General features: G+C 43.6%; 1 protein-coding gene across 1 annotated transcript in view; it reads right to left on the bottom strand.

Moving 5' to 3' along the window:
• SPRED2 (sprouty related EVH1 domain containing 2) overlaps positions 1-25,834 on the bottom strand; it is a 111,464-nt gene that overhangs the window by 13,449 nt on the left and 72,181 nt on the right. Inside the window, exons 2-4 of the mRNA XM_039243173.1 lie at positions 17,996-18,173; positions 9,502-9,670; positions 7,170-7,234 (exon numbers count right to left, since the gene is read on the bottom strand). Coding sequence (XP_039099104.1) covers positions 7,170-7,234; positions 9,502-9,670; positions 17,996-18,173 — 412 coding nt within the window. The remainder of the gene's footprint in view (positions 1-7,169; positions 7,235-9,501; positions 9,671-17,995; positions 18,174-25,834) is intronic.

Raw genomic sequence — 25,834 nt, 5'->3', positions numbered from 1 at the left:
CCCTCACAGGGTGTTGTGAGGACCAAGTACAGTCACGTATGTGGAAGTGCAGGGCGTGGTGCGGGGGTAGCGCCACACTAGTGCCTTTCCTTCCCTCCCCTGGGTTGGCAAATGGAGGCTCAAAGGAAAGACATTCCCCTTGAGAAGACTGAGAGTCCAAAGGCTGGTGATCACAGTTCCATACCGAGTGTGGAAAGCATGCCTCCCTAGCCCCTAAACTCCGCATACCTGGCAGCCACACGCCACTTCTTAGAAAATCAGTACATGAGCCCCATTTATTACAAAACTGGTAGATTGGCCTTCCGTTTTAATGTTTGTTGGGATGGATTAGGTGGAAAAAACTTCAAAAAAAGGGAAATGTGCTGCAGGCTGTACTCTTCTGCTTTTGTAAATGAAACTTTGATAATTACAAAATTCAATGAACTCATTTTTTCCTAGTTAATCAGGAACAAAAATAAGTATATGGGGCGCCTGGGTGGCTCAGCCGGTTCAACGTCCGACTCTTGGTTTCAGCTCAGGCCATGATCCCAGTCCGTAAGACTGAGTCCTGCGTTGGGCTCTGTGCTGGTGGCATGGGGCCTACTCGGGGTTCTCTCTCTCTGCCCCTACGCATGTGTGTACACACTCTCTCTCACAGTAAACAAATAAACTTTAAAAAAAAAAAAGGAATGAAGATAAGCACAACTTGTAAATGCTCCAAAGCCCATCCAGGACAAAACAAATTGCTTCTTAGTCCTCTGGTTTCAAACACTTGCTCTAGCCATACTCGCAGACAACACCTGGGGTGGGCGAGAGGCATCAGGGATGTCATTAGGGACGACTGCTCTCAACAGCCAGAAAGTAATAAAATGCAGCTTGTAGTAAACAGGATGTCCAGGGTTCAAGCATAGGGCACAAGGAAGGACCAAGTTCTTCCAGTCCAGGCAAAACATGGCTGGAAGCTGACGACGGTTTAAAAGACAGTACGTTTTTCCTCTGTGAAGGAGGGCTGCCTGCCTAGGGTACGATGACATGCCAAATGTAATCTACATACCAGCCTTCTTCAGCTGGCTTCTAGGAGAGAATTCAGACCCACACAAAATGATGTGACTTAAATCTGCTCAGTTCTCCAAAGGACGGTACACAGCTTGATGCCATTCTAGGTGCACAGGAGAGTGGTGATCTCATTACACAGGATGGATGCCTTAAGGCACTAGGGCTTAATTAGGAGTCACTACTGAGAAGGGCCTCCCAGATCCAGAACCAATCCTTAGGTCATGGTAGTAAAAACCTCGAAGACAGGGAAAAAACAAAACCAAAACCTTATATAAGGGTAGGGGCACTGGGTGGCTCGGTTGGTTGAGCGTCCGACTCTTGCTTTTGCCTCAGGTCTTGATTTCACGGTTTGGGAGTTGGAGCCCCACATCGGGCTCTGCACCGACAGTGTGAAGCCTGCTTGGAAATTATTTCTCTCTCTCTCTCACATAAACATAAAAAAGCCCCAACCTTATACACGGGTAGGCTTTCCTACGGTCAAGCTTTGAGTTGCTATTTTGGGGACCCTGGGCTGCAGAAGTCTGTCACATGAATGGGCCACACAGGGCACTGCTCTTAAATTTCTCTCCCCTTTCCAATTTGGGTTCAACAGAACCCTAAAATATAATGCTTGTATTTGGTTGTTGTTTAAAAAATAGAACGGCTGGAATGCCACACATAGAATTCTTCAGCAGAGGAAGAGAAAAATAGTGGTGAGCCAGAAAGGCTGGGGGTCTGCTCCTGGCACCTCCGCTGTGAACTGGCCTTCGGCAAGTCACCCAGTGGACTCCGAGCTGCTTTCCCAGCCGAGGCTGTGAAAGGAGGCGAATCCTACTTCATTTGCCAGAAAGAAGCAGGCTGGCTCATCTGACAGGAACTCAAAATCCCTTCCAATGCCAAGACCTGTGATTCCACGGAGCTGGCATGTCTACAGCTAACCCCGTCTCCCCGCAAGCCAGACATGTGCAGCTGATTATCTGCATGGTGGACACACCGCTTCCCAGCACCAGGCAGAGCAAACAGCGGGAGGAAGAGACCCTGCAGCCCGCGGACCTCAGCCTCTGCTGTGTCTCTTTAAGGTATTTAAACCCCCTGTGGAGAGGACCCAGGATTGCTGTAACTAAGGTGTCTCTCCGATTCTGCCTTCTCCCTTGACCCCCTCGCCCCCATTCTGAGAAAACCGTCACATTCTTTAACAAAAATCAATGCACGTGTATCACTGAGTATCTCAACAGCAGTTCTGCCCCTCCCCATCTCAGCTCGTGCGTCAGGGAAACATACACTCCAATTCTTGTGGCTCCTTCTTGCACTTCTCTCCATTTTTTTTTCAATGCCACGTGGTTATACTATTTCCCGATGTGTAGATTTATATATTCTTTTAGGACTTCTTATTATTGAAGATGAAGACTTAGCTATTTTATACACCCCCAGGTATCTGTCTATAAAGCAAATATTTCCCAAATCCCCAAGTTCTAGAGCCAGAATCCAGCCCCTCAGCACAATGATGGCTGAGGCGGCAACAGTACTTGACCAGATTCTAGACAGGCCTGCTCTAGAAGTGTGTGTACATACACACTGCAGCTGCATTCTCCCAACATCATGTTGAAACTATCCTGGTCTATCTATGAAGATGCTAGTAACCATTAAAACATGGTTTTAGAATTTGGCAGCAGTAAAGAAACTACCAGGTTTTAATGAGCCCAAACCTATGAAACAGGATTTTGGAATATATGCTCCCAACACCCTGGCCTCAGGGTCCTCAACTGTGGGGAGCCGGGAGAGAGTCCTAAGTTGGGGAGCAAACCAGCTCAGCTTATCCACTGGGAGCTGGACTGTTCCTATCTCACACTGTCAAGGGGCCTCCTCCACAAGATAAAAGCACGTCTTCTCTGCAAGACAAAGGCACAACAGAGGGAACAGACGCGAGGGTCTTTCCATTCTGTCCCTTCCAAGTCTCCCCAGCCCTGAAATGAAAGAAACCAAAAGCTGTCAGTCAGAGGCTCCAGTGTGCCAACTTTTTTTTTGTTTGTTTGTTTATTTTTGAGAGAAAGAAACAGAATGTGAGCAGGGAAAGGACACAGACAGAGGGAGACACAGAATCTGAAGCAGCTCCAGGCTCGGAGCTGTCAGCACAGAGCCCGACCCAGGGCTTGAACTCATGAACAGCGAGATCATTACCTGAGCCTAAATCAGCCGCTTAACCAACTGAGCCACCGAGGTGCCCCATGAGTGTGCCAACTCTTAGCAATGGCAAAAAACAAACAAAAAAACCCCTCCTGTTAAACAGAACGCTAACTTTGGTTGCTGTTGTTTATATTTTTTGCATTACTCATCCAACAAATTTGTACCAAATGGCTCAAGCCTCATACCTGCAGATTCATTGCTGGGCGCTCCCTTGCCATGTAGGTATTTGTGTTCACCTGGGTCAGTCACTATAACTGAGGCCCCAGGAAGAGACTGTACTGCAAAGGGGAGAGAGTGCACAGAAGGACGAGAAGCTGCGTGAGCCGTCAAGAGCTCGCAGTGACGATGCAAGAGCTCAGCTCCCATTTGTAGACGCAGCAGAAGACACAGCTAGAGAAACGGGACACGAAGCTACTGAGAATCCCGCAAGATCACTCAGTTTTACATGGCCCCCCAGGATAACAACAAAGCAGATGAATAAAAGTATGAAAGCCTATGACTGTTACACACTATATGTGAGGCTCAGACCACCCATTTATTGAGCACCTTGAGAGCAAAGCTTTACAGGGTTGCAGAGACTATAATGAAGAATGTCCTGCTTCTAATTAGAAAAAGATTCATTCATTCAGTAAAGAAAAAAAAAGTAAAAACAGAAAAAGGGCAGGCTTTCAAGTGACAAGACAGAAATCATCAACAGAGCGCTCTGGAATTTTAAAGGCGAGAAAACAATCATAATTGGCAGAGGGAGAAATACTAGGACCCACGAATGAATAAACAATCCAAACTCAGAAAATCAGAACAGTGCTCATCAGGAGTCTCTGCTGGTGGCTGGGGCAGGAGGGATGTGGACACACAGCTAGCTGGCCGGGGGCAGCGGAACGGAATGGAGAGGCATGGGAAGACGGAGGGGCAGTGGTGTTGGCACGCGGTCACAGATGCGCGGGCAGGGTGTGCGATGGTGTGCGCGTGCATCCACTGGTGCACATGCCAAGCAGGACGCTAATTTTGCTCTGAGGAATGAGAGCAGGTTTCACAATCCGGGGAGGTCAGGAGGAAGCTGGGTTGGGGGATGGCCATGAGAGCCGGGAAGTGTGAGCAGAGACAGCCCATGCTTGGTGAGCGCCCAACAGCTCCAGGGGGAGCTAGGTGTCTCTTCCTCCACTTTATTCCCCATGTAGAACGTGCATCAACATACTGTCCACAATGTCCTGTTTTCCTGCCAGCCCCAAGGAATCCCCTGAAACTGAGGGAAGCCCCTGGCTCTCGTGGCAAAAACAGAAGTTATACTTCTCGTTCCTCAAGTTCTAACCATACCCTTGCTGTCCTCCCAGAAAGCCCTCATAATTCTGGTCCATCATAAGCTGTTATCAAGGTCTTATCACCATTGATTCTTTCTTTCTTTCTTGCTTTCTTTCTTACTTTTCTTTCTATCTTTGTCTTTCCTTCTGTCTTTGTTTTTCTGTCATTCTTTCTCTTCTCTCTTTTTTTTTTAAATGTTTATTTTTGAGAGACAGAGCGTGAGTGGGGGAGGGGCAGAGATAATGTGAGATCATGACCTGAGCCAAAGTCAGATGCTTAACCGAATGAGCCACCCAGGCGCCCCATCATTTATTTATACTCTTTTTCTACACTAAATGAGTTCCAAGTTCTAAATATCTGTCCTACGAATAAAAGTTTTAGAACATGACAAGATACGGGAAGCTATGGACTACACAGGAGTCAATGCAGCTGTTCACGTCCTGGGCTCCAGGTTTCGGACACCTCACTTACCATCTGAGGACAGAAAGTCTAGTGACAAAAGGGAAACGTGGCGCATAAGCCCCCGCTGAGCCTTCCCTGTCCTTACACAGGATAAGTTCCTAACAGGCAATGGCCTAATGGAGGGGCTGGCTTTGGGGAAGGGAGGTGCTACTGTTACAGGCCCTGGCTGGTAAACAAATGGGATGAAGGCAACTGTGGGTTAGGGCCTATGCGGAATGCAGTTACGTGCAGCCCCTGCTCCACCGAGTTCCGCTGAGTGTGTGCAAACACCAGGGCTGTTTCTACACTTCCCTGCAGGCATTCTGCGCTACCCCCGAGCAGCAGGTTGAGTCCTTGTGGATTAAAGGGCAAAACCAGGAGGGATGCTGGCTTCCATCACCCCTGTCTCTCTTGCCCTCTCACGATTCTATAAATCACTTCTGGCAGGTAGCTGGGAAGCAGCTGCGAATGACAGTTTTGCTCTGGAGCACAGGAAGCCACCTTTTAACCCGCCTGCTGTTGTTTGTCTCTCGAAAAACGTGACAAAGGAACAGATGTAAGCAAATGCCAACTGTTGAGAGGATCTGCTCGGAGCACTATAGGAAGCCTGTTCCGAGCCACAATCACACCAGCCGCTCAATAGAAAGACAAGGGAGCTCATTTCCTGACACCCCTACGCACTCTCTGTTCACGTCAGGTTGGGACCCACAGTGCCCAGGCAGCCCGCCGCGCACATCCCTGCTTCCACCTTCACCCTGTGCTTCCCAGCTTTGAACCCCCTTCCCGAGCTGGTTCAAATGCCACCAAGGAACAAGTCAGCCTCACCTCCTAGTGTAGTCTTCTCTGATCCCCAGACACCACCCACCCGGTAACGTACCCTGGACTAGAGGACTATACGGTACGTGCCATCCCCCAGGCCTTCCGTGGATCAATCTCATCTCTCTCCAAACCACCCTGTTATCTCCATGAGGGCTTGAAGCACGGTTTCTACACCTCTCTATTCCCAAAGCAGCGTTCTTCAAATCACTGGTTCCATGATGAGTGCACTGGGAAACACATGTAAAGGGCTGCGGCCAGTATTTAAAAATATGAAATAAAAATAGCTTATGAAAGACACTCTTGGGATAAGGGAGGAACTAGTGGGAAACTATTAGATGGTATTAGGGAATTCCTATTAATTTTCCTAGGTATAATAATGGTGTCGTGCTTGTGGAAGAGAATGCCTTGTTTTTAGGAGATGCATGCTAGAGTACTAAAAGAATTAAAACATCGAGGTGACTTACTTTCAACTGCATCAGCAAAAAACAAACACGTATGTGCGTGCATGTGTTCAGTATATACAGATACAGATAAAGCAAACAGGGCAAAACATTTCAAATGCTGAATGTACATGTTCACTGTGATATTCTTTAAATCTTCCTGTGTGCTTTAGAAGTTTCACAATAAAAAGTAGAAGAAAATGAAACAGAAGAGAAAAAATCAGAATGCAGAACATGAAATATGATCTGGTTTCAGGTGTGTGTGTCCTAGGTTACAATGTAAATGTATTTCCTGCGTACTGGGCGTCAGGGCCAAGAGTTTGAAAATGTTGCCCCACAGCTTCCTCCTTGCACCAAGCACACAGCAGGTGTGTGATGAGCTATTTGTTAATTAACTTTTAGAAGCACAGGAATTCAATGAAGATGCAAGCTGAGAAATCATTTTGTTTCCAGTAATATCTCATTAACTCACACTGTGTCAAAATAGCCAAGCCCTTTCCTGCCTTAGCATACTTGCGCCCGACTTCAATTCAGCCTCCAGGCCTTTCTTATCAGATGTTTAATTACTCACCAGAAAAGCTACTCTGGCTTTTCCCCTGATGCCAGGGAAGGGGTTGTGTTAACAGAGGACTCGGAGTAGGGTGACCAGTTGTCCTGGTTTGTGTGGGACTGAGGTGTTTTGCAGACTAGGGACTCCTGGCACTAGAAGTAGTGCAGTCCCAGGCAAGCCAGATCGCTGGTCACCCTAAATCTGGGGAATACTGTGAGAGAACCTTGGACGGGTCGGGGACAGGTGCCACAGTTGTGTCATGTGGGTGATGGTACCCCCACAACATGGGCAAACCTAGCACAGCAGAAACTGACCCAACAATAATAGCAAATGCCAAATTGCAGTGTCTCTCACACCCTTAAACAGAAGCTCTCTGATTATTCACCAACTCATCCGGAGAGCAGAGGACAAAGGGAACTTACTGTAAAAACGTCATCATCGCCAAGCTCTGCTTCATTATGGATGGTGGAAGATGATGTGGTGGAGCCTAAAAAGACAAAGGTGAAAAAGGTGATAAAAGGCGATTCCACAGAGGGCAAGTCAAAGCAAACCATTTAAAAAACATATTTTAGGAGAGGGGAGGGGGACGTGATGGGCATGGAGGAGGGCACTTGTTGGGATGAGCACTGAGTGTTATATGGAAACCAACCTGACAATAAACTGAAAGAAAGAAAAAAAACCACATTTTCAGAAAACCACATTCCATTCCTTTCAAATGTGAATCATCAGCAGAAATACATAACCTGGGAATGAGAGGTTTTTAACGTACTCATCATTAATGGACTCCAGCTAGGCCGTTCCCTAAATCGACCCTGCCGACTGCTGTTCCCAGTCCCTCGAACTTCTGCACGGGCCGCTAGCGAACACACGCCCGGAGGGGCACCTGGCTGGAGAGGAGAGCCAGCCCACTGCGCCAACACACGTGCCGAAGACCCACCTCGGCCAGTGTTCCCCCACACCCCTCTGCCGTAGTAGGGAAAGCACCAGATGAAGGGCTCCCAGGGGACACCTGCAACAATCTCAGGGTCAGTTTCTTGTCTTTTCATCCGCCAATAAGAGGGTTTGACTGAACAGCTTGTTTGGTCACCTCCTGTTCTGAAATTCAGACACTGGACTCAAACACCCAGGCGGCAGGAGCTGCCTTCTAGGCGGATACCCATGCAAGGAGGTTTTCTCTTGCAATACTGGGGCATCTGGGAGGTTTTGTTTCTGCAGGCCAAAATTGGGGCTCCTGTCAGAAAACCCAGTTTATTCCATTATGGAATTCTTTGGTCATTTAGGGTTCGATTTATTATTTACTTGTTCCTCCCTTTCTTCATTCTGGTACACAAACCTGTGCGCCTTATTCCTTTCCCCCTAACAGTACCCAATAATTGTGGACCAACTTAAAGGATATGGTTAATGGCCAAAAGGAAAAACATTTATCTCTGCCTAAGTGATAGATATACAAAAAGGCAAATTTCCTCTCCATCTCCTTTTCTTGGTTAGGTCTTTAAAAATGTGCATTTAGAAAATATTTTGCTATTACATAAAGCTGAAATTAAAAAAAAAAACTGCACAGAAAGGAATGAGAACTATTTAAATTACTATCGGGGGATTGCAGGAGGAAAAAATAAGTCCTCTGCACAATTACTGCTGATCTTTCAGGATTCTTCTCTACTAGCTGCATTATTCCAGTTCATCAACAACTGAGGAAAGTTTGACAGAAACAACTAGATGGAGTATATACAGAGAAAAATATTACAAGAGAATAAAATTTTGTGTGAAGCTTCGCCAAGTGGACATACTGTACAATTCTATCAATAATAAGGGAGCTATTTTCTCTCTCAACATTTAAAAGCCATGTTTAATAACTTTTAAAATATTTGCCACCTTATGTCAGACCTAGAATGTGAACATTGGTTTTTCATTACCTTTTTGGCTATCACACAGTTGTAGTGAACAGATTCATGTTCTTACTACTTATGTTAAGCAAGTTTCCTTTTTAAGATTTGCTTTTCACTCTTCCCCCCAATCCACAAAGAGGAAGAGGACTTCAGAACACTCTAATTCTTAAACAAATGAAGTATACATTCTTTTGTAAATTAGTCTCCCCTCATTCTGGATTTGGCTTTCACATGCCTCGCTTTTGCTTTTGCGGGGTTCTGGCAACTTTAACTCTCTGAATGGATAACTGAATGTGTTGAAGTAAAGAATATGTGTTTGCATCTGGGGACTCTAGAAAAGCCCTTGAGAACTGATTGCCCAAGGGACTTCCAGGCCACATTCAGATGTGACGCAGCACTACCCACTCGCCCATAGACTAAGCCCAAAACCGAACCAGGGCTCCAGGACTTACAGATCCCCTTCTTTTTCAGGGCAGCCATACACCCTGGGCTCTGATATAGGAAGGTGGTTGGTAGGCCTGGCACCTTCAGAGCCAAGAGACACCAGACCAAAGCCATTTCAATAGTCAGAGAAAGGGGAAATCTTTCGAGGAGTCATTGATGTGGAAGTCCAGAATTTGTCTTTCCAGAGCAGAGTCTAACAACCAGCTGGGATCACTCCTTAGTCTGAAACCCATCGGCTTTCCCCTGGCACTGGCACTTTGTAATTGTTCTTGTGGATGTTCCTCAAGTTTTGGCATCTACTGACCTGCCCACCCCAGGCCTCCCTCAAATAAACCACAAATTTATGATGGCAGACAACTGGAATAAAAAAGACCTTGGAACATTCCCACTGTACCCCTAAGAACGCAGTGACAAAATTCAGTACCTTCTATAAGGTCTTCGATTGCTTTCCTCACTCCCCTGTCAAAGGCTCGAGCATCAGCCGGGCTTTGAAAAGTAAGTCCAAACTTCCTATTGTCGACCTTCCAATGATGAAAGGTTGGGTTGGCTTTGGTGTAGACCAAGTCCTTTCTTACATAGCATTCCAATACCACCTGAAGGATTGAAACGCACAGGCTGGTTACTTGTGAAATAGCCGTGATGGTGTCCAGTTACAAAAACCCTACTAGGAACCATCTGTCATTGCTGGCAACTAATGAAAACCCTCCATCCCTACCTTCTCATATCTGTCTCTCCATCTCCAAAGAAGCCTTTGCTTGCCTTGTGGACCACCCATTCTTCGTTGACCCTGCCCTGCTCACCTTTGGTGACCCTCACGGTACTTCTTAACCACCCTGGTTCTCAGTCATTTTAATTCCTCCTGCCCCCAACTGGAGGGTACTAAGGGGAAGCCCAGGTCTCGGGGCTTTGCTCTGTTTCAAGTTTACTGCCTCTATGTTAGGACCTTTGTATTAATGGTTCTCAATCTTCCCTCCTCAGTCCTGATGGGTGTTTCCTAGTGACCTCACATGCAACATGTTGAAAAAATTAACTAACCTGTTCTGAAATTTTTGCCCCTCGTTTCCTCTCCCAACTTCCTGTAAGTGGCAATGCCAACCCCTCTCTGTTCATGCTCTCTATCTCAAAATCTCCATGGTTGTCTTTTATCTCTTCTGCTTTCTCTAGCGCCTGTATTATTAACCACAGGGTCCACTTCAGTTTTCCTTGAACATCTTTTAGATCAACCTCATTTCGGTTGCTTCCAACCTGATCTATCAAAATGTTATCTGGATTATTAGAACAGCCTCTAAGTTTCTACTGATCTAGTCCCAGAAATGCCTTTTACTAAGCTGTAACTTGGAGTAGACTGTTCTATGCGTTCTTCCTGTATTAGTACTTGATTTCACAGTATTGTCTAAGTTTGACGAGCCTTGGGTACCTAACCTGACTGTAAAAAGATCAAGAGGTATTACAAAATAACTCCATGACCAGCACAGTGCTGGTTTGATAGACACCAGAGTTTAATATTACACAATGTAAGAAGCATTGCCACTACATGAATGTAAACTTTATTCTTTATTCATAAAAAAAACCCCTCCCAAATAGTGACAATATTTATTCCCGTGGCTTCATTACATGCACCAAAATGATTTTGCTAAATTTTAATAGCTTTGATTTTGTTCTGGCAAAGCTCCACATTTAACAAAATAAGATCTTATTACTTTTAGACTAAGGGAAGGGAAAGAGTAAAGCTTTCTGAAATTAGACTAAGTTCAAATTAGAGAAGAACTTCGAATGAGTACAAATTTCAAGAATATACATCTAAGCAAACAGAAACTAAGTGCTGCCAATAAATGTTCTCTGACTTAATAAATAGATAATAGTCAAACTGGTATATATCAAATAGCAGTCGCCAGCAGTTCACTTTATTACGTTGTATTGAAAGAAGACAACAGTCTCCTCACACAGTTCTATTTATGATTAAATTGCTTATTATGGCCATTTTCCTCTAAGAATAGTGCAATGATTAAATGTCAGCCCAGCCCCATTCCAAATTGGGGAAATCCAAATAACCAAGGCTTTAACCAACAAATGTTATCTATTTTAGAATTTAATAGTCTCAATTCAGAGTCTCAAAATAAACTTTTTGTAAAAACAAAGACTTCTAGTTTCTCCGTATTTTTTTTAAAAAAATAAACTCTACCCCAAACGTGGGGCTCAAACTCACGACCCCAAGATGGTGACCCTGAGATGGTAACCCTGAGTCTCTTGCTCTACTGACTGAGCCAGCCAGGCACCCCTCTCCATAGTTTTAGGGTGAAAATAATTAGCTTCTGGTTGACGTTTTCCAAGTTTAAGGTTACTCCCATGGTAAATTTTCTTAAAGAAGTTATAAAATTCTTAAGAAAAGTCAAGTTCAGCCACCTAAAATAAGTGAGGGGAAGGGGATCAGATACCATCTCTTTATGTCCTGTTAAGCAAAATAATATAATTACATATCTAAGTTTAATGATAGCTGTTTTAATCTTCACAGGTATAAACCCCTACTGAGGCTGGCATTAAAACTTAAAAAGAAACTTGTTTTAATGTCTGTTTATTTTGGAGACAGAGAGAGGCAGATCATGAGCAGGGGAGGGGCAGAGAGAGGGAGACACAGGATTGGAAAATGGCTCCAGGCTGTGAGCACAGAGGCCGATGTGGGGCTTGAACTCAAACCATAAAGTCATGACCTGAGCCGAAGTCAGACGCTTAACCAACTGAGCCACTCAGACACCTCAGCATTAACTTAAAACTTAAGAAGGGCTTTAAAAATATGTATTTTTTTAATGAGATGCACAGGGAGAAAAAAGTAATTATATATTCTCGTTGGAAGCTTAAAAAAAATAGATCCAAGAATTATATATTGTCGAAGACTGAAGTACTCTACACAAATACATGAAGGCTCCATTCTTGCCTCTCCTTCCCCAGCCTCAACGCCTCTCCGCTTCTCTAGAGTCAGCTACTATCAGTATGGTGGACACAATGCCACGCTCCTTTCCGTGCCTTCTTTATATACGCACACAAGTTTGTGTTTTTAAACATGGCCATACCTACAAAAGGCCCCCCAACTTGCTGTTTCCTAGACGACAGGTCTTAGAGACAGATGGAGAAGAATTACAAGTTCTGTTTAATGGCTCAGTGTGGATACGCTGGAGTTGCTCAATCATTCCCGTACTTACTAACGCATGCAGGTTATCGCTCATCAGCCACTTCTAGAGACAGTGCTGCTATGAACCCTCCACACATGTTCTCAAATTCTGTTCTGCGAGCGCTGGGAAGCCCTCCCTCTCTACCCACTTCAGGGGCTCCAGGTTGGCAGAACTATTTTCAGAGAGTAGGACATTTTGCCTTTTCATGGGGTTGCTGTTTCTACTGAGGCCGCAAAAGGGACGGGAGGGTAAAACTGCTGGGCTGTGGCATGCGTCGAGGAGGTGCGGTGACACCAGACTGTACCCTAGTCACCTGCATCATCACCGCCACACAAAGTGAAAAATGCCAGTGCTGTGTAGAATGGCCCTTGATGAAGCAGTTAAAAATCATTAAATCTTGACCGTTGAGTGCACAGCTTTATCCTGTATGGTGAAATGGGAAGTGCAGCCCACTGGATTCTCCTATCTGCTTCTGCGTTCAATCTGCCATAATATGCTGCTTGGGCTGAGGCAGACGAAGAAAACTGTGGCTTTGCACAAATGCATAGATGGAAAGGGAAGGGCATTTCGAACAGCCTTTTCACTTCTGCCGCATACAGAAGAATGACGCCTGTCTCTAAGAAAAGTACTTGTGTGACGGTTTCAGTTGTGAGTTGAATTTAACTGCCTTTTTCGTGGATCACCAGGTTTACTTGAAAGAGCAAGTGACAGATGAACGATGGTTATTCAGACCCGGTATTCGGCACGCACTTTCTTGAAAATGAACACAGTGAGCCTGTCACTTCAAAGAAAACAACTGGAGGTGTTTGTTGCCAATAATAAAATCTGAACTTTCAAGTGAAATTAGGATTTTGGACAGCTTCCCAATACTTAATGACTTTTCTAATGATGTTGAGAAATGGGACTTTTTCATTATTAGAATTAGACGTTATCAACATTTGGAAGACCTGAATTCAGTAAACCATTATTTTTCAAGTGACATAATGTTAAAAAAAAAAAAAAATCAGGAATGAGCAAAAGATCCACCATTCAAAGTGAAAGAAAACTAGTAGTTTTTTAAGGTAGCACAGTATGAAAAGTTCATTAATGTGGCTTCAGATTCCATATGTTAGAAACTATTACAGGCCTAATTTTGGTGTTGTATCCAATAAGTACATCTATAATTACCTGAAAAGGTTTTCCCCCTTTTCCAACTACTCATCTGTGTGAAGCTGGATATTCTTTATACACTTCATCCAAAAACCATACTGCAGCAGCTTGAAGGCAGGACTAGATATTAGAATCCAGCTATTTTCTCTGAAGCTAGATATTTAAAGGGATTGCAAAAATATAAAACAATGCTACTCTTCTCTCCATTATTATTATTCTGGAAAATAGTTCTAGAAGATTTGTCAAAAATATTTTTTTTTTCATTTCAGTGTTAATTTCTAATATGGTAAAAATAAGTAGCGGTAACTCATAAAACAAAAGCTTTTGGGGGTCCTCAAGAAATTTTTAGAGTGTAAAGGGATCCTGAGACTAAAAATGTTTGAAAACCATTGCTTTCCTTAAATCACTGTGTAGAAGTCTACTCTTACAGGATAGGGTTTAAATACGATACTGCCAGGTTAAAAAGTATGTATATTTAAAATGAATATCCTGCCAAACTGCTATTAAAGAGCTCTACCAGGTGGAACTCCTACCAAATGTGTGTTCTATTCATGTACAATGAATAGAATGACCAATCTTTCAGATTATGTGATTCATCTTTACAATCTGTTTTCCCATGGGATTTAAGGAGTAAACTTCTCTAATTCACTTAAAATGATTTGACTTAGAGGCGCCTGGGTGGCTCAGTCGGCTAAACGTCTGACTTCAGCTCAGGTCATGATCTCAGTTTGTGGGTTCGAGCCCCACGTTGGGCTCTGTGCTGACGGCTAGCTCAGAGCCTGGAGCCTGCTTTGGATTCTGTATCTCCCTCGCTCTCTGACCCTCCTCTGCTCACGCTGTCTCTCTCTCACAAATTTTTTTAAAAAATTAAAAAAATAAAATAAAATGATTTGATTTAGAGGGGTGCCCGGGTGGCTCAGTTAAGCATCTGACTTCTGCTTAGGTCATGACCTCATGGTTCACAGGTTCAAGCCTCACGTTGGGCTCTGTGCTGACAGCTCAGAGCCTGAAGCCTGCTTTGGATTCTGTGTCCTCTCTCTGCCCCTCCCCCACTTGCACTCAGTCTCTCAATAAATAAACTTAAAAAAAAGATTCAACTCAGAAATTTTGAATTTACACATAATTTCTCAAGAAAATTTGACTGTCTCCAACTTAAATTATTCAAGTAACGACTTCTTAATGGATGTCTCTGGAACATTTATTTTTCCTATAGAAACAATGGAAATTCTGTTCACAGGCTTCAATACAGAATTCAAATAATAACAAAAAACAACTTGCTAAATGCTAGAACTGAACTACATTGGAAAAATTAGTGATTTTTTAGAAAACACTGTTTCTACCAGAAAAAGCATTTCTTGTCCTAACTAGTTAGAATACTAGGAACTCTGGTACTATCCATCCACCATGTTTCAAAAATGATCTCCACCCTCCCCTACTATTCCACCATTTAGATAGAGGGTCCTTCAACAGCCTATCCTATTTGCAAGCTCCCATGTGGGTTCATACCCTCCAGGGGGCAGGAGTGCTGTATTATGGAAGTTTGGAGTCCCTGTATCTCCAAAGGGTATGTGTGCGGGACAGGGCAGGGGGGTCAGGGTTAAGCAGCACTGCGTAGAAGAGTCCAGAATTTCCCAGAGTGTGAGGGACGGAAAGATGGAAAAGCACAACTGCATATATGAGTGTGTGACGTCAGTACTAGTGCATATAAAAGTCTTTTAAGTAGAGTCACAGAATATAAAGGGGACAGAAAGAGAAACAGGGACAGAGAAACATGACGGGGGTGGGAGGTGGGAAGGGGAATGGGCCAAGGCACACAATCCTTGTGCAACAGCAACAAACTACAGAAGCTGGTCCACAACCACGACTACCCTATTACTATGCAGAATTAGTATGAAGGGACCAGGTTCTGGCTTCACAATGCAATAGTTGCCCATTTTGGTTCTGCTAATGACCACATGCCCTGGACCGAGGAAATGGATCACTTCTTGGAGCACTGAGTCTCCCCACTGCCAAGTAAATATAAGACTATCTTCCTCCTTAAGAATGTTACAGGAATTTAACAGAGGGCCTTGCCTTGACCAAAATGGTGAAAGTTTACAATTATTATGTAAGTCAATGCTAAGATACAAGTTTATAAATAGATTTCTAAAATGAAGGGGCTGCATGAGACAATCTAAAGGCCATTTTAAGTTGACATATTCTAGGACAAACCATGAAAATACCAAGAAAAAATAGATCTAAAAAGATTTAACTGCTCAGGCAAGATAATTTGCTAACACAAAAGTAATAATAAAAAGAAAGAAAAAAAGTGGAAAAAAAAAAACCTTGTCAACATTTTTGTTAGAAAACACCAACTAAATAAAAAGGCAAGCAACGAATTATTAAAGTATTTGCAGTAAATATGGCAGATGAAGATTAATAGCTTTCTTACATAAGAGGGCATATGTATCAAGGAGAAAAATAAGGCCCCAACGAATAAACGAATAAACGAATGACATTAATAGATAATTCAGTTACAACTGTTAAACAACTATTTAACGAGCAGAAAAACATTGATACCATTGGTAATTAATAACATGATACTACTGTTACTCTGTCAAATTGGTAAAGACTGAAAATATACGACCCTCAGGCACCTAGGGGGCTCAGTCAGTTGAGTGTCCAACTCTTGATTTTTGGCTCAGGACATGATCCCAGGGTCACGGGATTTACCACCCACCCCAACCTCATTGGGCTGATTCTCTTTCTCTTTTCGTGCTCTCAACTCTCTCAAATAGAAATAAAAAAGTATTTAAAATATATGACACTTAAGGTGTTACAGGAAATTCTCATATATGCTGGTAGCAGTTCTTTGTAGAAGTATCAAAAGTCATAAAAATTTGACCCCCTAAATTATTCCAAGAAAAGGGTAAAGGTGGAAAATGAAGGTAGGTAATGCCGCAGGGGAGAGGGAGAGGAGGAAAGAACCTTAATATTTATAATAATCCTAAGGAGATCAACAAATAAACAGTATTATATCAGCTTTACACAGCAATGAGGAAAATTCCTTAGAGACTGTTCCAGCAAAGCAAATGAGACACCAAATTGTTGACAAGCTCTGATCAGAGCTATGGAAAAATGGAAATATGCACTACACTAAAGGGCTAAATAGGTGGTTGTGCACCTTGGGTTGGCTCGGTTTTAGGGTTGGAGTGATGGAGTACCAAATGCTAGTTACAGGCCCTCAAGATGGGTCACCAAGAACAAGGAGTCTATCTAAAAATCTTAGTTTTTTCAGTTATAATTATACAGGCTATTGTGAGAACACAGTGATGTAACCTAACCAAAGGACAAGCATTGCCTTTAGCACATGGTCAGTGTTAGCTAAATGGGGTTATTTCACTTTTCCTGGTAGTGTGGCTACACTGTAAATAAGAATGCTTTAGTTATTTGACTAATATGTAGGGAATTTTCTGAATGGACACACTTCTTAAAATGAGCTATGTTCTCCCTTTAAACTTTCATTCATTTCATTTTTGGAAATGAATCAAGTGTGAAAATAGCATTTCTGTTAATCTATATATAACACAAATTGTACTGTCTTATCTATTTGGTAACTTTTTTTAAACAGTAAGAAGTGGTTGCAAAAGAAGATTAAATTTGTACATTTAACATATAAAACTCAACAGACATGCTCGCTGTTAAGGGTCTCAAATGTCACAGTGACATTTCCTGTGGTGTCTTTATATTTTTTTTGTTGAGATCTAATAAGATCCTGCACATTTTCAAGCAAAAGTTGGCTTCTGAGTATACCTCCATGATCAAATACAGATGGGGCAACATTCTTTCAGGTTCAAGGCCACCAATTAAAAATATCAATTTTTCTTCATATCATGGATTCCTTCATAACTTAGAACTGGACATCCAAGTTCCTTCATGAAACTATATGTTATGAACTACCAATGCTCCAGTCACGTGAGAGAATGAGGATTACTCTCCAAAGTATGTATTTAATAAGCATGTAGAATTATTATAGTCGTGTGATACCACCACTTTTTCCAAACATGTTTTATTCATTATATAGGAAATAAAAGCAACGGTATCTTTTAGATCAACAGTATTTACAAGTAAACAAATGTCAGGTGACATTCTGCCTTTGCATTTGACCTTTAACCATCAAACCTTGATGGCATGCTCCATGAATAAACCCGACATTTTTAAAAACCCAGACTCCACAGCTCACTAGAATGTAATTCAGGACAAAGAACACACTTTTGTTTTCAATATCTTGTTATAGTGACAGAAGACAGCTGAATTAATCAAAGACGCAAATAAGATGGCCAAATATACTAAGCATCTGTGTTATCTGCTGTGGTAAAAAGGGACTTCGCTGCAAAGCCAGGGTTACGTTTGGTATTTGGCATCAGCTCCAGAGTTGTAAGTTCTGAAGCTTTCAAAACAGTCTGAAGTCAGAGAAATAAGGGGGGGGGCGGGGGGGACAGTTTGCGAAGACAAACAAACCTATGAGAAGAGGGCCATGATTAACAGAAAGCAATCAGTCGTTGCTGATTTAACGCTGTGCATTGCATGTCTACCATTACCAGTTTGTCTGTCTACCATTACCAGTTTGTCTTTCTGTCGTTCACCATGGATGAGAAAGCCGCTTCGTCCATTGCCTTCGGGGTGCATGACCTTACAGACGCCCACGCGACTGATCCCGCCTCCTTCCTGTGGGAACCATCCCCCGCTGGAGTCATCTCTGGTCATAACCACAGCCTTGACACGCACAATATAGCTGTCACTAAAACGACAACAACAAGAAGAATGGGGTATGACAATGGTCTGGTAGCTGCAGGACATGTTCACAAGGCAAGACGACCATCGGCCAGAACTCTTCTGGACCCTTCAAAAGAAAATCTATGCCTGGCAGCGATCTTCAAAGGTAACCCTTCTCCGCTTTTAGGGAAACAAACAAAAAAACCCAAAAAACAAAAACCCCACACTTAAACTGAATATGCTACAAAAGCACATTTTAAAAAAGATACCCGGTAATTAAAAAATATCTACGAGTCTTTGAAGATGTATGCAGGCATAACATTCTCTAGAATCTGGGTCTAAGTATTAATAATAAAACGAATGAGCTAATTGTTATAATTTGTTATCTATAAGTTAGGAAAGATAAACCGATTAACTTAAGAGGCTATTTTACAGTTTCAACACTTTAAACTTAGTTTACAATGCATGACGTATGTTTAACACTTTATAAAGCTCACTAATAAGCTTCTGATTTAGCACAAGAATAGGAAAGTTCACTTCCAAATCGCAAATTCACCACGCAGTCATTTGCAAAGGTGGGAACATGTTTCAGTTCCAATACCCTTTACACATGTGCAACCTTCTGTTTATGATTTTATTTTTTCCAGTCTAAACTTCAATTTCGCAATAAGCTCTTCTGCACATTTGCCAAAAATCCTCTTTCTTCTCCAGAGACCAATTCTAGCTTTTCATTCTTCACCACTTTGGGGGAAATGTATTTGGATTTTTCACAAGGCCATTTAAATTTTTTTTTTTTTTTTTTGCCATTTTCTTTCTTTGGATAGTAGTCATCTTTGACTCATTCGAACATATATTCACATCTTCTATATGCCAGGCGCTGTGCCAGATTCTAGGGAAACAAAGATGTAGAGTAACACAGAACCCCTCTTTCCTCGGGACTCAGGGAACATTGTCCCCCCACCCCAGCAGGCAGAGCCTGGCCACTCACTACATCTCAAGTCTACCAGAGACCATTTAGACTGTCCCCCACCCCTGCTCACCGCGCTCACCCCCAAAGGGGAAGCCACCAGGTTTCCCAGGACTCCCTGCGGCTCAGCCTCAACTGTGCCCCAACTCCCCTCCACAGTGCCCCTGCCCTCAAGGTCCAACATCCCTTCCTCAGGTTATTCCTTTTATTTTTAAAGTTGGTAAAATACATGCGAGGTAAAATTTACCGTTTTAACCGTACGCTTCTGTGGCATTAAGTGCATTGACACTGTTCTACAATTGTCACCACTGTCCCAATCCAGACCCTCTCTCATCTTCCCGAACTGAAATTCCATACCCATTGAACACGAAACTCCCCGTTCTCCCCTGTGCCCAGCCCCTGGCAGTTGCCACAATACTCTGGTCTCTATGAATTTGACTGCTCCAGGTACTCACAGACGTTCTTTTCACTTTCTTTCTTTTTTTTTTTTTTAATATATATATTTTTTTATTTATTTCTAGGAGAGAGAGAGAGAGAGACAGCATGAGCAGGGGAGGGTCAGAGACAGAGGGAGATACAGCATCTGAAACAGGCTTCAGGCTCTGAGCTGGCAGTCAGCACAGAGCCCGACGCAGGGCTCGAACCCACGAACCGCGAGATCATGACCTAAGTGAAAGTCGGACGCTTAACCGACTAAGCCACCCAGGCGCCCCTCTTTTCACTTTCTTAACCTGAACGTAAATGTGCTGTGCGCTGAGCTCCCGGGACCCACTGACAGGAAGGTACTTGCTCTCTCCCACATCTCTCCATGCTGAGGCTAGATGTGGGGCAGGGTAGTCACCTCTGCTGCTGGCGACTGGCCAGCTCTCCAGTTTCTCAGAAGCTCACAAGCCTGGCCAGGCCTGCACTACCCTTCTTCACCCTTCTACAGACCTCTAGGCCACATCCCTTCTCTCATTCTTGGAAGATGCTGGCAAATGGGCTCACTGTCCCTCCATCTCTCCACCATGATTCCTGCCGTGATTCTTGAAAATTTCCTTGCTCACACAAAAGATCCACACAATTCCTTGGCCTCTCAGTTTCTGGAACTCTTCTCCAATGCCCTTCTCTCACACCCAACCTTAGGTACCCAAGCCTAGGTCGCCCACACGACCTCATTACTAATATCTGCACAACCTCCTTAACCTCCATTTTAAGCATCTTGCTCCCTAGCTGCCATTTACCAACTCTGCAGCTCCCTCCCTCCACATCCCTGTCATTCTTCATCCCCTGGGAACATCTCTTGCTCTGACCCCCTTTCCCTTCTCCCCCTACCCCACATCCTTCACGTTCTCACTTGATTCACTACTCAACTTAAGTTCCACAGTCTATCACGACACTCTTCTGTACAAAAACGTAACACGTTGTCCTCTCTTTCTCCAATGTAATGCCTGGTGAACCCCAATCCTGATGAAATTCTACTGTCTACCTAACTCCATGCCCCCACCCAGGCTGTTGAATACTACTTTGCTCATAGGTCTAGTTTTAGTCACTAACCTCAGGTGGGGGCCTCTTAAGTGCCCCCCAGTATCCTGCTACATTTCTCTGATCCGTCCACAAGAAGATCATTTCACAGGTCCACCTACCCTGTCCCTCTCAGACGATGGATGAGCTTCCTTTAACCTCCCTGTGAAAATAGGCAGTCAGAAGGGACCTTGCACCTGCACCCACTAGCACGCCTATTACTCGGTGCCAGTATTCTCTGCCTCTCCTCTAACTATGGCTAAACCACCCATGACCCAAGCCAAGCACCTTCTAAAGGTGCTAACAGTGCACAAAATTCACATTTCCACCCAGACCTCTTCCCTGAGCAGATCAAGTGCCTAATGATTTCGCTCCTTGGGCATCTAACAGGCATCTCAATCAACAGGATTCAGATGGAACTCTTCATTCCCAAGTCCTTTATCCTGTTGGTTCTCCCTTCAAAATATATCCAGAATCTACTTTTTACCACCTCCCTCGACACTGTCCTGATCCCAGCTGCCAACACCTTTCAGACTATTCCAACAGCCTCCTAACTGCCCTCCTTCCACACCTGCCCAACTTTCTAAGAAAACAGAAAGGTGAGTCAGGTTATGATACTCTACTCAAACTATACAATAGCTTTCTACATTACTCGGAGTCAAAATCCAAATCAAGCCCTTATCATTCTCCTCCTTGCCCTTATCCTCCACATCGAGCACCCTCTGACCTCAGGACCTTTGCTCTTGCTATTTCCTCACTCTTCCCCCCGCCCTACCGACTCAGCTCATTTCCTTATTTCATTCACTTCTGTGCCCAAGGTTATTTGATCAGAGAAGAATCTCTGTCCACTTTATGTAAAGTAGCACCCTCCATTCCTCGTAAATCTTCTCATCCTTCTTTGTCTTTCTGCATGTTACTAAAACAACATCTGCCCTACTTGCCCACTTTTCCCAACCAGACTGTAAATGCCATGGGAGCAGGGCTTTTGCCCTTTTGTTCCCTGCTATATCCCTAGAACCTACAGAACTGCTTTATGTGTAGTAGGCTATGGAACAAATGGGTGAAACACGCTTTATAAACAGATTTTTAAAAAATTATTTGCAGCTGACAAAAATCTCTGAGAAAAATAAAGTGCTCAATATTCATTTGCTTATGAGCCATGATAGCTTCACTGGGATAGGATAAAGATTTCCTTAACAAGAAAACTAAATTTAATAATCACATGTTTTCTATCACTAATCCATTCATCTCAGGATCCAAACCCATATTCCTTTAGATCAAAGGCATTAGGAACATTTGACAACATGTGCTTAGATTAGTTACATACAATTTGAGAATATACCTTTCCCCCCTCCCCCATTTATTCTAGCAAAATGAAGGGTCCCCAGAATTTGTCATTCTCCAGTATATAACACAGCTTTCTCAAATCCTCTGGGAGTGTGCTGTGGGTTCACCCCAATAGGAAATGGCCAAGGTGAATCATTGAAATGCTATACACCTTCATGTTTTTTACTTTTTTGTGTGTGTTGCAGCTGTGTGCTCTTCTCCCTTCCTTTGAGGAGATTAAGTAAACACGAGAAAGGGAAGTTTGCATTACTTATATTGGTGCCATAAACTCATTTCCAAAACGTACTCATTTATTAGAGACTAAGAAGAATCCCTCACCCCTTGGCTTCTCGTCTACAGGGGCTGTTAATTTTGGCCTTGGCTCGCAGTCTGCAGCATCCTCTGTCTTGCCCTCAGTCCTTCCATGGCCTTTCCCCAGAGCACAGGCTTGTCTGTGATGGGGTGTCTGAACGCTGGGAGTGGGGGAACAGAACGCCCAGCCGCCCTGCCCCTCTGGCAACGACCCCATCAACGACGGCATTAACGGAGGCATCTGGCTATTTAAAACAAGGCAGGGGATAAAGTGTTGCACTAAAAGCTGTGAAGGATGTCTGGGTAATCCAGCTGCATGGCCCCTTGCCAACTGCTTCCTATCTGTGGTGTATTTATGTAACTCAGGCACTTCACCCCACCCAGAACAGAGTGACAGTGAACTCTACTACCACAAAGGTATAAAGGAGGAAAACTCCCTTCCCACCTTCCTCTCTCTCTGTAAAGAATTAAACAACATGTTTAAGCCATATGTTGGGTTTGTTTGGGGGAGGACGGAGCAGGAAGGACAAGGGCAGATTAGTTTTTTAATCTGCACAAGGAAAATGGTGGTGGTATACTTGAGAAAAATTTCAAAAAATGCTATTAATTGTCAAAAATAACAGAAAGTTTAAAAAGGCTTCTGCAAGCGGCAACCACTAAACCAGTGTAACTGATTAGGACCTGGTGAAGTCCCACATGCAGATCCAAACACCCATTGAATGGAATCCTAACATCTGAACTTGAACTAAACTGCCCCCAAACACTCAGTGTCATTACATATGGCATCTGACTACCATTAACCCAAACAATACCATATTCTTTTGGTGTATCAGGAGTAAAAGTGGCTTTATGAATTGAACTGGAGATCAGCCACTTAAACGTGGTTTAAGGAAAAAGCTTTGCATTCCCAACATACGGGCTTAGCTGTAAAAATAAAACTTGTTCTGTGATGATTCCATGTGCAAAAGAGGTAGGTGACATCCTATGGTAGGATGGGGAGGCAGAGTAAGGACAATTCCAAAACTAGATTTTTATTTGGGGGTGCGGATTCTGAGGTGGCACTGCAAGAGTTAGATCTCTGGATTTTATGTTCAAAGTTCGCTCCAGATTCAAAGTGGACCCTGCGTGGACCTCGTTACAGAAGTAAACAAGGGAAACAAACAAAGGAGCTGTAGGAATGGTGATGAGGCAACATTCAGAGCCAGACAGGTCCAGCAGTGCCTTGACCTTCTCAGTAGAAGAATCCTTTAGAGCACCTTCAGATTTCCTTATTTGCAAAAGGCAGAGAGAGGATCTACCCTGCTGGGATGTCCCGAGGGTTAAAAGTAGTGCTAGAGGTCAAGTGCTTGATACAGACAAATTTGGGAAGTTGTAGCCAGCATAATTATTTTTGCTGAAAGCCTGACATTGATTACAAAACAGGTCCTTTAAAGACCAGCTCCCCTGGCCACTAAGAGTAGGTTTCCAGACTGCCTGCCTTTTTCAGCTGTCAGGCCCTTGACAACAGAAGAAAAATCCAAAATGGACCTCCAGCTATTATCAGTGCAAGTCAGATTTATAAAGACCTGGTTGGAGCCTACATTTCAGGCACACCTGCAGCGGAAAATAATTCCATCTGTCATCTGTGGACTGGGCCTGTGCTCCCACCCCCACTCAGCTCCAGGGTTTTACACCCCCCCCACCCGCCGACTTCCCAGCCCCCTCCTCTGGGCCAGCCCTCATCTGATTACTGGGTTTCTTTATCTCTCCATTATGTTAAACATTACAGCTTACTTCCTCTCAGCTCTCTTTTCCACCCTTCACTACTTCACCAGAACTTGAGAGGGATTAACCAAGATCCTAGCCTCTCAGGCTCCCTCTTCCATGCGGTAGAATCACTGGCCAAGGCAGAGCCAAATATAATCCAAGTCCTCCATGGGAGCCAGGCACACTCTTTATTGTGATCATACCCTGCACCCCATCCCACCAGTCACCCTTGGGCCTACAGATTTACGTCTCTGACTTCATTATTATATACGTATATCAAGTCTTGTATGTATGTAGAACATATAGTATATATGAAATATAGGTCTAGTCATTTAAAAAACAAAGAATCAACAAAGTATTTTAGATTCAAATATGTTGAGAAGCCAGATATTGGTCATATTCTATTTAAGCAGGTTTCATGAGTGGCTCTTTCATGAAGTATCAACTACTTCAGAACTTTTTTAAAGTGGACTGCTCTGGTTTTAGAAATGTATATATTCCAGAATTATAGGCAAGGAGGCTGTGCATAATATAGGTTTATGCTGGGTGGTAATAAGATTTTCAGCTCTGTACCAGCCACTAAAGGTAGGTCACTTCCTCTGACCACTTACAGGTCTACCAAAGTGTGTACTGCTTGCACAGTTGGGCTATTACAGAAAACAGTGATAAGCAAAGCCCACTAAAGATGCTAAATCTGGCAGAAGCCAGTTCTGATACAGGCACCAGCTCTCCTCTCAAACGCTGATGAGCAGGCACTACAAAGCACAGAATGAATTTTCTATACATCAAATGTTTGCTCATAAAGAGAACCTTTTGGGTGATGGTGGTAGTAGGTGCTTGTCTTAACAATGACTGAGGACGTACTCTTCAGAAAAGACTGAAAGCCGGGAGTCCTGTGGGAGACCCAGAGCAGCTGGGGGTGGGGGTGTGGGCAGCGATGGGGGTAGGAATAGGCTTTCCTCCTTTACTGTGTTCCGGGCTCAGAATCCTGACTGAAGATGTGAGACAATGTTTCAGGAATCCCCACTATAGTCTTGCATCATAAGGCAGTGAACTCTGCTGTAAGGCAAGGTCCCTAGAGCCCTCCATGTCCAAGTCCTACTCTCACTCAGGGAGGGAGATATGGGCCATGTCCATTCTCATCCTCAAATGCCACGTATAAACCCAGCATCTTTGTTGTTTATGCTACCTAGCTACACTGAAGCATATAAATAGACCCGCTCACCCACACACCATTTTCTACTGCAGATGACACAAAGGGTAGCTTTTCCCACTATCGTGAAGGGCACTGCCAGTAAGACTGGTGTTTGAAAGAGGAATGATCGTTACATTTAGTAACTTTTTAAAAAAAGATTTTAATTAAATCTATTTTTGAGAGAGCGCGCACGTGGTTGTGCGCACAAACGGGTAGGGGCAGAGAGAGAGAGACACACACACACACACACAAAATCTGAAGCAGGCTCCAGGCTCTAAGATGTTAGCATAGAGCCTGACACAGGGCTCGAACCCATGAACTGAGAGATCATGACCTGAACTGAATGAAATTGGACGCTTTACAGACTAAACCACCCAGGCGCCCCTGCATTTAGTAATTTTAAAACCAATGCTAACAAGTTAATTAGATATGGCCACTAGTATTTTTATTTTCCTACTGAAATTTATTTTTTAAATGTTTATTTACTTTTGAGAGAGACAGAGTGCAAGTGGGGAAGGGCAGAGAGAGAGGGAGACACAGAATCCAAAGCAGGCTCCAGGCTCTGAGCTGTCAGCACAGAGCCCGATGCGGGGCTTGAACCATAAGATCATGACCTGAGCGGAAGCAGGAGCTCAAC

This window comes from Hyaena hyaena, unplaced genomic scaffold (assembly GCF_003009895.1).
Source record: "Hyaena hyaena isolate Hyena2069 unplaced genomic scaffold, ASM300989v1 scaffold_224, whole genome shotgun sequence".
Classification (NCBI taxonomy): domain Eukaryota; kingdom Metazoa; phylum Chordata; class Mammalia; order Carnivora; family Hyaenidae; genus Hyaena; species Hyaena hyaena.
This window is presented reverse-complemented; position numbering and strand designations above follow the sequence as displayed.